The sequence below is a fragment of the Pinus tabuliformis genome, chromosome 4_1 (assembly GCF_031772625.1).
Source record: "Pinus tabuliformis cultivar Carrire ecotype Pingquan chromosome 4_1, CPIR1, whole genome shotgun sequence".
Classification (NCBI taxonomy): domain Eukaryota; kingdom Viridiplantae; phylum Streptophyta; class Pinopsida; order Pinales; family Pinaceae; genus Pinus; species Pinus tabuliformis.
Window position 1 is genome coordinate 648,742,382 of NC_142303.1, and position 15,851 is coordinate 648,758,232.

Genomic DNA, 15,851 nt, shown 5'->3' on the forward strand with positions numbered 1-15,851 from the left:
AAAATTCTTGCTTGGTTGGAGTTTATGGAACCTCGTATGTTGACTCCCAAGGACTTGTCTTCAAGGTATATGCCTCCTCAAATTATCTTGTCGGCATGATTTTTTGACGAAGCAACACAGTAGGGGCGATGTGGTTTTGGAGCATGGTTGTGCATCAATGGTAACTCATACTACAAGTTACATTGGCTTGGAGGGATGGGTACAAACTCCAAGGCAGAAATGGTGGCCCTATGGGGACTTCTCTAGTTTGCAAAGGAAAAATAAATCCAGAAAACCCATGTCTATGGTGACTCAAAGACTATCATAGATGGCATGTTGGGTACAATGGCATTTGATCCTCCAGATCTCAGAGGATGGCAGGAATGAATTAGTGCTTTCATCCAAACTTTCCAAAGTTTTGACATTCAACATATCTTCAGGGAATCAAATGGGACAACCGACTCTCCATACAAAATTGGTTTAAATGGCGCAGAAGGATACATATATTTTAGCTTTGTCTCTGATGGTGTAGTTCGAGAGGAAGGACGCACTGCTCTCCCATAGGGATGTTCGTGTCTGAATTGTTTGATGTTTTCTTTCAACTTATATGCAGGGTCTTTTTCCTCTTTTTGGTTGTATATTAGTTTGAACATTCTAGATGAAAACTATTTTGAAATGTTTTTTTGTAGATGGTGATTTGCATAGTACTAGACTAATATTGTGATCACTTTGATGAGTGATATGATAGTTTTTTTTTTTTAATGATTAGGAGCAGAGCTTTACCATTTAATTATCGATACAAAATGTAACTTGTTTTAAGTTTTTAATAAAAATATAGTCAATTTTTTTTCGTTTCAAAAAAAAATGGTCATGAAAAAGAAAACGGTTTGTTTAAAGTAAATTAATGGCAAAAGTGTCCTCAGACACGTAATTTTATTAATAAAAAACAAAACAAAACAAAACAATTACATATTGATTTTGCAAGAGTTTACACCCGAACAACAAAACACTTTTGCAATGAGCTATTTATACGCTAAAATGTCCTAACTACCTCTAATTATGGATCACTTATTAAATAACAAGTGTCCACTTACAATAAATGCTATTCAAACAACTTGCTAACAAATCTCCTAAAATAGAGCCTAAGATATAACACATTTGTAGAGTCATATCTTGTTACAACAATATACTAATTCTAAATGTCTCCATTAAATAATTAAATATTCTAGAATAATTAGGCCGATAGGCCTTCCTTTGAGTGAGCCTTTTCGTCGTCCTTTTGCTTCTGAGCTTGACAGCGGGCGTGCACATTCCGTGGGCAAATTCTTCACATCTGCAATTTATGTTTTTCTTCAGCGATTTCGGGGAACTACCTGTTTTCTTCTTCAACCATATCTGTCTGTTTTCTGCTCTGCCTGTTCTGCGTTCGGAGATTTGTTCGCGGTTTTCACTCTCGGTTTTCTTCAACCATATCTGTCCGTTTTCTGCTCTGCCTGTTTTGCGTTCGGAGATTTGTTCGCGCTTTCTCCGCCTGCCTGTTCTGCGTTCGGAGATTTGTCCGCGATTTTCTCCGCCTACCACTGCCGTCGGAGACAACTCTGTATGTCTCAGCTTCGAAGGTATTTTGCAGAGAGGGTTTCCATCCGGTTCCCCTTTCAATGAGAATAACCATTTGGGTATCTCCCGGGTGCTCGAGGCTCCTTGGATGACACTGAGTTCGCTGAGGCCGCCACTGGGGGCAGGAGGTGAGAGCGGAGGACAACCACCAACTTGGTCTCATGATCCTCAGCCCCAACCCCAATCGCAGCGTCGGCTAGTGTTCAGTGGCAGTAAGGGGTAGCGAATCATCATCAACATGGGCCCACATTCACTGGTGATGTTTTGCACCAGCAGAAACATTGGCCGCAGTCGTATGGGAACGGGGCTGACCTTTTCCAACACCTGCAAGGGCTTTCTGAAGAAAACGGTTTTTTGCTGGGCAGTTTTGGTGCACATCATAAGCTTAATAGTACAGGAGGCAATGCTACTATGAATGAAATTGTAAGCCAAAAGTGTGTTGGGAGTGCAAACCTAAATGTTGGGGATTTTGCTCTGAATAGGAACCAAAAGTGCGTTGGGGGAAGCTCAAATGCTTGCTATCTTCCTGTGAATGAAAACCAAAATTCATCTTGTCAAACTGGATCAGTGCCCTGTCAATCATGGTCAGCTGTAGCTGAAGAGCCATTCAGCAGAGATGGAAACTTGATGTTTGGCTCAGTGGTATGCCAGTCTGAACGTGATCGCAGTGAAAAGATGTTAGAGTTGCAATCAGGAAATATTTTCCTTAACAATGCCGAGCTTCCATGCAACCTACAGGGTAAAGGTGCTGTGCGGTTTCCTTGTAGGCCTTCCTCAAGTAAACAAGTCTCAGGAAATAAAACAGTTCCAGAGGAAGGACTGCCTTGGAAAGGACATCCATCAAATCGATTAGTTGATCAGCCCAGAGTTTCGAGAGGAGCATCCACTCCATCTTCTGAGCAAGTGATTATAAAGGATAAAAGAGGTTTGGATAAAGAAAGTAGAAATGTTGTGCGCAACCAAAAATCTACTTCTCCCATTGCAAATACATTTGATACAGATGACAGGAAAAAGGGACCAGAAATTAAATCCTATGTGCAAATCGAAAGGAACAGTAACCAAAGTATTGCCCGGCGCATCAGAGATGGCCAATCAGATATAATTGGAAAGGATGACATCAGAAATGGAACAGCACAACGGGTGATCAAAGAAAGGCATGCCAGGGAAACGGGCAAACAGTCAGTGGAAGTTATTGCAAATGGAGAGGGCATGGGGAATCACTCTTTGAAATCTCGAGGAAGAGGTATATACAGGCATCGGGATGACTTTGAGAAATGCGGGGAAATTGAGCAAGAATGGGATATGAAAGAGTCACAAACCAAGGATCAAAAGCAATCTGGTGTTTCTGATTCATTCTCAACCATTACTGATCATTTATCTGCTTTGGAGGTGAATGAATTTGGTCACTGCAAATTTAATGACGACTTGAAAAAGCATATCCTTAGTAGGATATCTGATGATGCATCTTGCAGTCAACCAGTTACCTCTGAACTGGAAAATCCCCGTTCCTCTTCTGGGAGCAATTTGCATTCTGTTCCAGCATCACAAATGGAAAAATCTCAAAGACAATTCCACGGGGTTGCTCTTTCTGATGGAAACCAGAGGTCTAGGATTGAAAGAAGGCGGCAAGGAAAACACTTCTCAAATTTAACTGGATGTAGATATCAGGATTTTGATAAAGAAGATACTGGCAGGTTTGGTGGAGAAAACCAACCGTCCAGTGATCACGATTCGCGAGATAAATATTGCAATGAAAATAGGTCAATTGTCCCTCGATTCCACAAGGTAAGAAAACAGATTCTTGATGCTTGATTCTCGTGTGTGTCTTGTTTGGAATCTGGATATAGATATCCTCTAAGAAACGCTTCCTTTCTTATTTGATGACAGTGCAATAGGAATGGCATATAAACCTCCCATTTCACTTTTCTATTTTTTTCTGTCTCAAGTCTTTAAAGTTCTGTGAATATGTTGACAGTAATTTACCCTTATAATGTTGTTGCTTATTGTTATTTCTCATCAGCGGCAGAGCTTTGTTTCCATCACTGAAGTAGAGCGATTTTTAATGTTGTGTTCTTTGCCTTTTAGACGTCACAAGCTTGCCATATATAATTTCATTACCTTTTATGCCCTTTAGGTGGTTGATTTGATTATCAAGTGATGTGTGCTCATGGGCAGAAATGCACAGGGCATCAGAGGCCACACAAAAAGTAGGCACAATTATGCATGTGCTGTGCACTTTTCATTACATGTGAATAAAATCTATATGCACACTACAAAGCGTATAACATTTTGGGAAGATGAGTCTATAGTGCATGCGTAACAAGTCATCTTGAAGTTGTTAGAATTAAAGCTAAAGGCGAAAAGCATAAAGCTAGGTGCAAGTTCTCATCATTTTCTCCCTGCTTAGAGGGAACTGTTCCCAGCTTCTGCTAACCTAAGGGGTACTCAATTTCCATGAAGTACATAATACTCTCTTGACTCTGTAGTTGGGGTCCTGACATGGACCCATATCTTCTGATTTTGGGGTCTGAAAATCTTCTGAACGTGGACTGCTTGAATCAAGTGTGGAACAGTCTGTCATGCTGGAGTTCAAAGTAGAAAACTGCTGACAGTTCTCCTTGCCAAAATATCCGAATTTGCTCTCGTGTATCATTTCCTATAGAAGGCAGCTTGAGTTGGTGATGTTCGACTCTGTGTGGATCCAAGTTGGAGTTGCTTTAATAGCTAACAAAATTTGCATTATGAAATTTTTCACAATATAATTTCATAGTAAAAAAAGGAAAAATAATGATTTATTTATTTATTATTATTATTTTAATAGCTCAATGGAGACCGCATTCGTAAATGCTAATCTGAAAGCAGTCATAAGCAAAAAGATTTGTTGTTCTTGTCTAATTTAGTGAAATCATATTAGTCTTGCTTACACCTGAATAAAAATTGCAAAATCCTCCATTACCTAAATAAAAATTGCAAAACCTCCGTTAACTGTTGCAAAATTGAACTCTTATATATTTTGTTGCACCTATCATGAAATTCACACAAGACCTATAGACATTTGGGTTCAAGATGCTTAAAGATAGTTTTCTGTAATTACGTGATGTCACCTAAAGTATTACTATTATGGGTGAACCCTTCAGAATTAGTGTTGGTACGTGGCATGTGATAGTTACAAATACAGTCAGAGTCTAGGATTACAAGTGACGTCAGGATGATTTTTCATTTTTGCAACTGTTTCTGGTAGATATAGATTAGATATAGATTATTATGGATCGTTCAAACTTTTGTGAGCCAAGTGTGTACATGTGTCATGAAACGAGAAGACTTAATTCTGTCAGAAAGTTGGGCATTATGGTGAGTGCTTTTCACAAATAAGATAGATCCCTTGTTTTCTCTACTATAAGAACACAATTTGATTCATGATAGATCCCTTGTTTTCTCCATTATAAGAAACACATTGATTCAACTACAGTTGTGGTATTTGGATGGAGATGCTTCAATGTCAATTGTATTTGTTCTCTTGTTATATTTTAAGTCAAGCCATTTTTGGCTGACATGCAATCTTTTGAGATTGTTCCTACAATAAGGACATCCCTATAGCTCTTACTGATATGCACGATTGTGGCGTTGATGCGAAGATGAACATGAATTTTGGTATGTTTTCTGGTTGTTTTTAATGCTTGTTTGATTGTCAAATTTGGTATCGGTTAAGGTTTTACAAGCTGTTCTATTTTGCATAAATTCAAGTTTAATCAGAGGTTCCTGAAGTGAAAATGTCCTCTGAAAGGTAAAATCTTAGATCTTTCACATTTCAACTTTTTGTGTGGTTTGTTTGTGAGTTTATGTAGAAGATTTAATGCCTCAAACATTGATTTAAACTTATAATTTCAGTGGAATACTACCATCGATCTGGAAGACTCGTGGATTTCGAATCAACAGGTTAGGGCTATATCGTGTTCATCTGTTATATGTCTTGATTTTGTGTATTAAAATGGAAGATTTTGTGTATTAAAACGGAAGAAGTTGAGTATTTTTCTGAATTATGAGCAGGAAAAAGAAGGGTTCAGTTTTTTGCGCATTGAAATGTCCGAAGGCCTTACCATTTGCAAATGGGGTTGCAGTGTTTTTCTTTGAGGGAATCAGACCTTTGATTTGCTCCATTCCCCTCTTCTTTGGCATTTGATAATTACTCTCAATTTATTTTTGCAATTTCATTTTCTCATCATTGTTGTGTTCTTTGCAGGTTGAGGAATTCTTACCAGTGGATTTAACAATATTTGCACCTTCATCTTTGAGAGTTCTAAAAACCCTGCATCTGTAATTTAGCTCTTATATAATTCTTCTACATAGAGTCGTTTATAACTTTGAAGCATTGATCATTGATGAAGCCCTAGACATTTTGTTGCAGATTTTTTATGCTCGATATGTTGGAGAGCTTACAGAAATCTCTTAATGTTATAAGGAGGGTTTACAAAGTCCCTCTTACTTTGTCGTTTAAGACTTCCTTTTGATCTTGTTTCCATGAACAACTATATATATCTGTGAAAAGCAAAAGCAAACCTCTAAGGTCCCGGAAGAGGGTAGACTTCGATTTTTCTGCTTTGAAGAGGGTTACTGATGACAGAGGTTTTATTAGCGATGGTAACGAGTTTCAGTTATTTTTGTAGACTCTCACGCGTCTTCTGTTTCTCTTCTATTGTTTTGGAGCATTTTTTACAACAATAGAATTTATGTTTTCAATGTAATCTCTGTGCTGCCTACAATAAGGACATCCCTATAGCTGTTACTGATATGCACGATTGTGGCGTTGATGCGAAGATCAACATGAATTTCGGTATGTTTTCTGGTTGTTTTTAATGCTTGTTTGTCAATTCTTCCATGAACATCATTGACATGGCAAAGGTGGTTAGACTAAATTTGGGCATTATTCAAGTAGAAAAGTAGTTGTTGGCAATTTTGGCATGAACAAAAAAGGTGTAGTTTTTGCCTGCCGTTGTGGATTTAAGAGACCATTTGGGTCATGGCCTCTTCTTTCAGCTTCATACTTATATTCAGCAGTATTGCAGGCCTCCTACTTGCAGTAAAAAATGGATATGCCTACTCTACTTTAGACGAAAATATGGATATGCCTACTCTACTTTAGACGAAAATATGGATATGCCTAATACCAATGTTAATGATGAGGACATAAGAGGAAACGTTATGGAAACTGTGTCAAGCGTTGAAGATACTCCACATGGAGAAATAGCTGCAGAGATGATTGACAGTGTCCCCCTCAATCTCGAAACAAGTGCAACGACGTGTGATCTGTTCACAGGGACATGGGTTCGAGATGATTCCTATCCTCTTTTTCAGGCTGGCCAGTGCCCTTATGATGATGACAGATATAACTGCAAGGGTAATGGAAGACCGGATTCCGATTATGAGAAATGGAGATGGCAGCCCAGCGGGTGTTCAATTCCGAGGTAAAAATAGCCATCCTTATTTTGATAGTCTATTTCCAAGAATTTTTTTGGAATAATATGGATAGGAGTGAGATAAAATTTTCAAATAATATGGATAGGAGTGAGATAAAATTTTCATTTCACTGTTAATTTCAAGAAATATTTTAGAATAAGATGTACAAGAAATATTTAGCTTGGTCTTCCGTGGATTTCTTTATTGGGTTTCAGTGTTTTTGCATAGCACACCGACTTGTTAAATTGGACTTGTTGAATTGGGATTAATTTGTATACATACATCGACCAACCCACATAGACCAACGACCTCAAATGCCTTCACTGAGCCTTTAATTCTTTAAATGGAACACTAAGGCATTCTAGCAACTCCGACTACTGTTTTTGGCTACTACTTGTCTCGTATGGCAAGTGTTGAGGTTTCCCTTGTTATAAACTAGAAAAGAAATTAGATATCCCAAATGATTGAGCCCAGATTAAACTCAGGTATGTCCTGCCACTTATTCTGAAGCTAAATATTATCCATGAATATAGTAACTACCCAGAGCTCAGGAGCTAGGAAATTTCTGTGGATAACTAGAGGGTGTACTTGTGAATGCAACTGCAGAATTTTGTGAAAGGTTCACTTGTTTGTAGATTGTAGAAATTTGATGGACAACATATCAATTTTAGTTGAAGAGAGTTTCATTGTATGGGGCAGGTTGTACCAGATTTAATTGTATTGTATATGTTTAATAATGAAAAATTAAAAATCATGAGGGGTATCATTTTTACCACATACCTCTCAATTTATTAGTGCAAGGGAGTGCCATTAAATTTCTGTTATGAACTCGTTGCAGTGGGAGATATTTTTACAAGAAAAATTGCAACCTTGTCGGACAGTTCTTGTTTTATTGTTTCATTGCTTATACATGGATATTCAGCTCATACAAAAGGTTGTATCGATCTGGTTGGTATTGAGAGTACTTGGTCTCAGGTTGTATCGATCTGGTTGGTTTTCAGAGTACTGGGTCTCAGGCCTTTTGCAGTTTGGTTTGCCTTTCATAATTTTTATGATGTAGAACTTTGATTGTGTATCACGTAGAACTATCACTCTGCAAGTACAATGTCACTATTAGCTTTGTAAATATTTTTCCTTGGCAATAACTTATGGCGTGGACAAGAAGGGTGGAGAGAAAAATATTGTTGTTTTTAATCTTGGCGGTGGCACATTTGATGTTAGTGTTCTGACTATTGACAACGAAGCATTTGAGGTTTTGGCTACAAACGGTGATACCCATCTTGGAGGTAATCTGTCTGAACTTTGTCTGGCAATTTTACATTATGAATTTGAATACGTGCACAGTTTTACATTATGAATTTGAATACGTACACAGTGGTTATCATTGACTTTTTTGGTTGGCTTTTGAGCTTTGAACTTATCAGGATGTACACTAATATGCAGGTGAGGACTTTGACCAAAGGATAATCGAATATTTCATCAAATTGATCAAGAAAAAGCACGGAAAGTATATTAGTAAGGATAGCTAAATGAAATAAGACATTCAATGTGTTCCTTGTAATATAGATATAAACAAAACATCTAAATAAAAGTAATTGCACAATGATCCAGTGCAAGAAAACAAAGTTTTCCACAAACCAATTAACTCTTCTAGAAGAATTCAAAAATTCCAATTTAATAATCCTATCGGCCTCTCTTTGTACCTTTTGGGACAATTGCTAGTAATTATTAATTTAATATCTTAAATTAATAATTATTTTGTTTCAACTTTATAACCTATGATAATATTTTATTTTTGGATCATCTAACATAAATTTATTATTTAAAGTAGATATTTTTGAGATTTTTAATATATTATAAAAAATTAATATGTAAAATATTAAATTTTAAAAAATATTATAATTTATTTATTTTTAATTTAAATTAATAATAAATTCTAAATTAAATTTAAAGTAATAAATTTTGTCTTTTATTTTAATAAAAATATATTTATATCAATTTTAATTTATAAAAATAAAATAAAATATTAATATATTTCTTTTATTTTTAAGAAATAGAATGTATAAACGTTTTAAAATTATTTAACTTGTTTTTAAGTTATATATTAAAGATATGTGTGAAAGTAAAGTTTAAAATATATAAATAGGATGCTTTTATAATTATATTAATATTTGAAATTATAAATAATTGATTAAACTAAAATTGAGGTTTTATTTAAAAAAAATATCATTATAACTAATTTTATTATTTTTATTCTGTATGTATTTATTTATTTAACGAACCTCCTATATTTTATTTATCTTTATTTTATTTATTTATTCAGACTTTTTAACTAATTTTTCTAACTAACTTATTTATTTTATTCGTTAATTTTTCCATAATTTTTAATTTTGATTTGTTTATTTTATTTTTATTTTTATTTTATCTTTATTATTTTTTTATTTACTATTATTATTTTTATGTTTTTTAACCAATTTATTTATATGTTTATTATTTTTTCATTTCTAATTTAATTTATCCATTTATTTATTTTATTATTTTTTCTAACCTATCCGACGCTTCTTAGTATTTTATAATTTATAATTTATAATTTATTTTTGTTTACTTGTTTTATTTTGAATAATTTTAACTAACCTTCCCCCTTTGTTAGATCTTTTAATATTTTAAATAAAATTATTTTATATATATTGCTTTTAGGGTCCATTATTTAACTAATTTTTATTAAAATTTGTAAACTAAATTACTCTTCAATTTATATTTTGGTCCTAATTCTGCTAACTAAACTAATAAAGTATTTTTGACCCCGATCCTTGGGTCAAACTAGCCGTTGGTCAGGAGTCTTTGCTCTGCCTATTTAACTTGCTCAGCTGGATCTGTTTCTTCAACTTGTCCTGATGATGAACCACACTTGTTGGTTCGAAACGCGTCAACAAATGATTTTCCATGTGATTTTCGCCAAAGAATCTCTCTCTAAATATCATTATAATTAATAATTTAATATAATATATTTTAAAATTGTAATTATAAAAAATTGATGAAAGTAATTCTAATCCAATTTATAGGTACATGAAAAAGCATATCATTCGTCAAAATATATTGAAATGTTTTGACAATTTATTTCTCTCTATATTCGAAGCTTTATGAAACTCAGAACATATCAAGTCAATTGTATAAAGTTGCTTTTACATTAATTGTCATTTTTATTTCTATGTGGTTCATGGATCACAGATGGGAGTACTACATCCACGAATATTTGTACCACGTTTATTAATATTTGCAATTATATTGACAAGACAAAAATCTTGAAAGATTATGTCCAACATTCCCCACCTTAAGCCGAAGGGATGTTTGTAAGCCCAAGCATCATTTTGAATTTTTCAAACTTCAAGATCCTCTACAACCTAGTATCTCAAGACAATTGTATGTCTAGTGTTTCTTATGTACCTTGAGTCATGATTCCTATTATAATTATTATCTATTATTATGCATGGTATATGTGCTTCTCCTCTTCTCCCCATGACAAGCCAAATATGTTAACTATTAAAATCCATGAAAGTAGTGTCTAAGAAGGAGGAAAGTTATGAATGAAGATGAAATCAAACTCTTTGACGTTTTATAAATGGATAGTGAAATGGCACGATAATGGATGAAGAAAGAAAAGTTGGAAAGTTGGAAAGGCAGTGATGTTGAATGAACTGTGCTCACGACCTTCCTTGATTAAGTCGCCAATGGTCATTGATGCCAAGTGCATCTCTAGAACTATATATGATCCTTCAACAACATGTCCTACCTCTAGGGACATAAACAATTTCTAGTGTATCCACTTGTAATTCCCTTTGAGATTCCCTTTCCCAAGGTATGTTAAGTTTTGTCATTATGGATGAGAGTGTATTTTGGCCTTATTTTAAATCTAATTGCTCTCCACCTCCCTTGAATTGGTAATTAATAAACCAAAACATCCTAAATAGCTTATTTAGCTGTAGTTAAACTTTTATACATTTTGGCTCTTGTTCAGGCATATTTTCTGATCATTTTTTCTTGAAATCCAATAGAGATTTGTTTGAATCACAACTTTGAGTGTTTAATCTACATAATCCAAGTGTTCGAGGGATTTTTCAGGGCATTGAATCTTTATGCATTCAAGAACGCATTTGAAACTATAAAAAATCACAACCTTGCTCAAAATTGTATTGCTTGATTCCAACCAAAATAGGAAAAACTTGGGAGATTTAAACAATGACATTTTTTCAATGTTAACCACATCAAGATGATGGATAGTGCTTTAAACCTCAATCTAAGATACTCTCCTTGCTCAAGAATGATGCAATTTATGTTTATGTCATTCAAAAACGTATTTGAAACTATAAAAAATCACAACCTCGCTCAAAATTGTATCGCTTGATTCGAACCAAAATAGGCAAAACTTAGGAGATTTAAACAACGACATTTTTTCAATGTTAACCACATCAAGATGATGGATAGTGCTTTGAACCTCAATCTAAGATACTCTCCTCGCTCAAGAATGATGTGATTTATGTTTCTGTCATTCAAAAATGCATTTGAAACTATAAAAAATCACAACCTCGCTCAAAATTGTATCACTTGATTCCAACCAAAATAGACAAAACTTGGGAGATTTAAATGACAACATTTTTTCAATGTTAACCACATCAAGATGATGGATAGTGCTTTGAACCTCAATCTAAGATACTCTCCTTGCTCAAGAATGATGTGATTTATGTTCTTGTCATTCAAAAATGCTTTTGAAACTATAAAAAATCACAACCTCACTCAAAATTGTATTGCTTGATTCCAACCAAAATAGGAAAAACTTTGAAGATTTAAACGTCGACATTTTTTCAATGTTAACCACATCAAGATGATGGATAGTGCTTTGAACCTCAATCTAAGATACTTTGCTCGCTTAAGAATGATGTGATTTATGTTTTTTCTTCGATAATGACAAAGATCCAAGATGTTATCCCTTTAAATATCACTCGAGAATAACAAAAACCACAATCCAAGATGCTCTCCCTGTAAAAATCATTCCAATATGGTCTCCCCACACCCATCATTGTTGTGAATCTTTTCACATCGTGCACTCCCTCATGTGACAGTCAAGACACACAAAACTAGTTGTTTCTCTTCAAAATGGCTCCTTCAAATTAACCATACAATATAAAATTGTCTCTTTCAAATTAACCATACAATATAAGGTGATATAAAATAAATCACTTTCTTTTTATTTTTTCTAAATAAAAAATAAAAAAAATTACAATTCATTAGATATTAAACCATAAAATATTTTTTTATTAGGAAATCAATATGACACCATCAACTTAAATTGTTATTATTAATATTAAAACATCTTTATTTAAATCCTATTAAACAACATTTAAAAAATTATATATAAGATTTTTGTTATAAAATCAGAAAACACTTATATCTTTAATTTCTTATAAAAACACATAGTAGCCTAACATATTGATGAAAGAGTCATTCACCTTACAGTTAATAAGACTATAATAAAGAAAGAAAAACTATCCCTTACCCTAAACTCTAAACATTGTCACATAATGTGAAAGAGACAACGAACTGACATTATGCTTTTTTGCAGAGGTTGTTATGCTTTTTTGCAGAGGTGGCAGTCAAGCGAGTGATTTTTCGCAGAGTTATCAGTCACAGAAAAGCGTGACCGTTGAATCCAACGAATATTTATTTGCAACTCTGCTCCGAATCTCTCCCTTTATCATTGGAGTAGTCTACTTAGGCAGTAGAATGATCCGTTGTCCGTCACCGTCCGGAAAATTGTCCGGCTCCAGCCACCAAGAATGTCTCCGCCCTCCACCACCCTCCCCTAACTCCGCCACCCTCCTTCTCCGCTTCTCCACCACCCTCCTTGGCAATCCTGACATTCCCTGCCAGGGCCTGACAAAAAATCAGATTCGGATCGTCAGGGAATGGGGCCTGACATCCCCTGACAGACTACTCCGATCGGGGACGAGCTATTGCAGATCCGTGTGATAGCGGATAGAAATAGAAAGCAGGTTTTCCTGATCTGTGTGACAGCGGATGAGGATCACAAGGTCAACCGTCGATTAGAAGTAGAATTTGGACGGTAGAGATCTGTGGCGCGTAATTGAAATTTAGGCTTCCAGAATTATTAGCGATTCCCTGTACTACATTGCTACAGGCAATGCTGATTTTGGTGTCAGCTATTTTAATTTCAATCCTCGCAACCTTCGACTTAACCGGGCCACGCAGTTCACTATCTTCCAGTATGTAGATTTTCTCATCAGCCAGGGCGCTCGCTATATACATGAAGTTTACAATCTGGGGGCGCGGAAAATGCTAGTGGCGGGGTTGTCCATATTGGGTTGTTCGCCTCCAGAGAGGACATACCTAGCTTTTGCAGGAAGGCCATGCAACGAAAGAATAAACGAGGCCTCATACGAGTTCAATCAGAAATGGGAACCCACACTTGCTAATCTACAGGCCTCTCTCCCTGGCTCTACAATAGTCTACTCAGACATTTATACCATTGCAGTGCAGGCAGTTCAGAATCCACTCTATTACGGATTTCAGGAGGTAACAAGAGGCTGCTGCGGAACCGGGCTTGCTGAAGTCGGACAACAGTGTCGCCAGGCTGCTCGTCTATCTTGCCCTGATGTGGACCGATTCATATATTGGGATTCTGTACATCCAACACAGAGGATGTATAAAATTATTGCAGACCTAGTTATGGAGCGAGATATTCCAGCGCTGCTTAATTAGAGAGGCAATGACAATCATGGAATATTTTATTTCTGAGAATAAAATATGTAACAGTTTTGATATGTATTAGTGGTGCTCAACATTGTTATTTTGGTAGCAAACAACTGGCTTAATGAAATTTCATTAAGCGGATTCAGCCAAAATGCATGTTCGCTTTTTATTATATACGTAGAGTTTGATTGCTGAAAAAAAAAACTCAACATTTGACGAAGGATGGAGTTTGCCAAAATTGCACTGGTTATCACAATCACTTGGAATACACACCAACGTTCATACGAATCAACTCTGGCTGCTATTCACATTTTTAAAACATATTTCCGAACAAAGGGCAAGTTTTGACATGACGACAACTTTTCAGGACTGTGATCATTGGATATACAATTTATTAGATTTATAATTGAATAAAAAAGTCAAATAAATATTAATATTATTTTTAAATATTTAAATTTAACCTTCAATATTAAATTAAATTATTCATTCAATCTAAACTTTTTTGAATAATCATAATCATATACATGGCTACAATACTTTTTATTTTTCGTTGTTGATTGATTATATGATTAATTCAATGTCTCTCGTCAACATGACCATCACTTATATAACATTCAGCATATTTACATTATGTAATTCAATATTATATTATAGGGCAGTATTTTAAAGAAATAAACTTAATTGGTAAAATATATTTTTTATTTCGAATAAAAGCTATAATAATTTTAAATAATGATAATTTTATTTTAAGTATTAAATAAAAAAATTATATTATTTAGTATATTTTAAATATTATTGTAGTAATGAAACGAAAAATGATACTTAATATAATATAATGAAAAAATATTTTAAATATCAAATTAATTATTATATTTATTTTCATTTCACAAATTTAGTATATGGAAAAAGTTGTAAGGTTAAATAATTTCATATTAAAAATAATAAAATAATAATTATATCAAAAATAAATAAATATAATTTATTTAAAATAAAAATATATAAATTAATTTTAAAATAAATTTAAATTTATTGAGTTTAATTAATATATTTTGAAATTATGTTATTAAAATTGTTAAAATATATTATATTTTTTGAAAATTATAATTTTTTTTATTAAAATCATATTAAAGGGAAAATAACAAAAAAAAACATTAAGGTGAAGTTGCGCAAACAAAATCACACAAAATATTAAGATGAAGTTGTGCCAAAAAAATCACAAAACATTAAGATGAAGTTGCCCAAAACAAACACAAAAAACATTAAGATGAAGTCCGCCAATAAAATCATAAAAAATATTAAGATAAAATTGCGCAAACAAAATATTAATAATGAAAAGTCACAAACCTAAAATCCTTAATACTACAAAATTAATCACGCAATAGAATGGTGAGTCTATTTTTTTTAAATTAATTACTTCAATCCATAAGTATAATCTTATAATTAATATTACTTTTTATTAATCTCATAGTTATATATTTATTAACAAATAATTTATTTTAAAAAAATAAATTTTATATGATATTTTATTAATTTTAAGGTCACAAACAAGGTAGGCACCAAATTGGTGTATGAGACCCCTTGTTTGTGGGACAAGATACACACGAAGATTTGAATGGTAGAGTCTATTAAGGCATCCCCTTTGATTTTGAACCTTTGACCTTTTATGAGGAAACACATGCTCTTAGCCATTAATAAACAAATTCAGAAATTATAAATTAATTATTTTATGTGGTGTTAATCCTCTAACAAGTTTTAGGTTGAAATCTCATAACAAGGGGTTGAAAATGGAAACCACCTTTTAAAAATTAAACTATATCAAAAAATGTCTAAACTTCATATAATTGGTTTATCATTAAATAAAATAAATCACATATCTAATATATTATATGTTTATCATTAAATACCATATCAAATATATAAATTAAAATATTAAAATATATATATACATAGATATATATATCTTCTCTCTTTTTTATTATTATTATTATTTTTTAAATAAATGTAAGGTAAATACACATATGTATAAAGTTATTTGT

At 33.5% G+C, this 15,851-nt stretch overlaps 2 protein-coding genes across 2 annotated transcripts; both read left to right on the plus strand.

Moving 5' to 3' along the window:
- The first annotated feature begins 1,821 nt into the window (after window positions 1–1,821).
- LOC149177733 (uncharacterized) lies at window positions 1,822–4,013 on the plus strand. Its single transcript, XM_089420196.1, has 2 exons — window positions 1,822–3,381; window positions 3,731–4,013. Exons 1-2 carry the CDS (start codon window positions 2,008–2,010, stop codon window positions 3,752–3,754), a joined length of 1,398 nt encoding a protein of 465 aa, XP_089276322.1. The 5' UTR covers window positions 1,822–2,007; the 3' UTR covers window positions 3,755–4,013.
- A 1,481-nt stretch (window positions 4,014–5,494) lies between these two features.
- Window positions 5,495–13,890, plus strand: LOC149177734 (uncharacterized). The gene is made up of 4 exons (XM_089421865.1): window positions 5,495–5,532; window positions 5,837–7,058; window positions 12,690–13,068; window positions 13,201–13,890. Exons 2-4 carry the CDS (start codon window positions 6,745–6,747, stop codon window positions 13,822–13,824), a joined length of 1,317 nt encoding a protein of 438 aa, XP_089277991.1. The 5' UTR covers window positions 5,495–5,532; window positions 5,837–6,744; the 3' UTR covers window positions 13,825–13,890.
- The last annotated feature ends 1,961 nt before the right edge of the window (window positions 13,891–15,851 follow it).

Excerpts from the sequence above, each read along its gene's own strand:
- LOC149177733 (XM_089420196.1), top strand. The coding sequence starts at position 2,008 with ATGAATGAAATTGTAAGCCAAAAGTGTGTTGGGAGTGCAAACCTAAAT. Across the intron at positions 3,382-3,730 it reads TTGTCCCTCGATTCCACAAG|GTGGTTGATTTGATTATCAA; the intron begins GTAAGAAAACAG and ends TATGCCCTTTAG.
- LOC149177734 (XM_089421865.1), top strand. The coding sequence starts at position 6,745 with ATGGATATGCCTAATACCAATGTTAATGATGAGGACATAAGAGGAAAC. Across the intron at positions 7,059-12,689 it reads AGCGGGTGTTCAATTCCGAG|AGGTGGCAGTCAAGCGAGTG; the intron begins GTAAAAATAGCC and ends GCTTTTTTGCAG. Across the intron at positions 13,069-13,200 it reads GGACGAGCTATTGCAGATCC|GCTTCCAGAATTATTAGCGA; the intron begins GTGTGATAGCGG and ends ATTGAAATTTAG.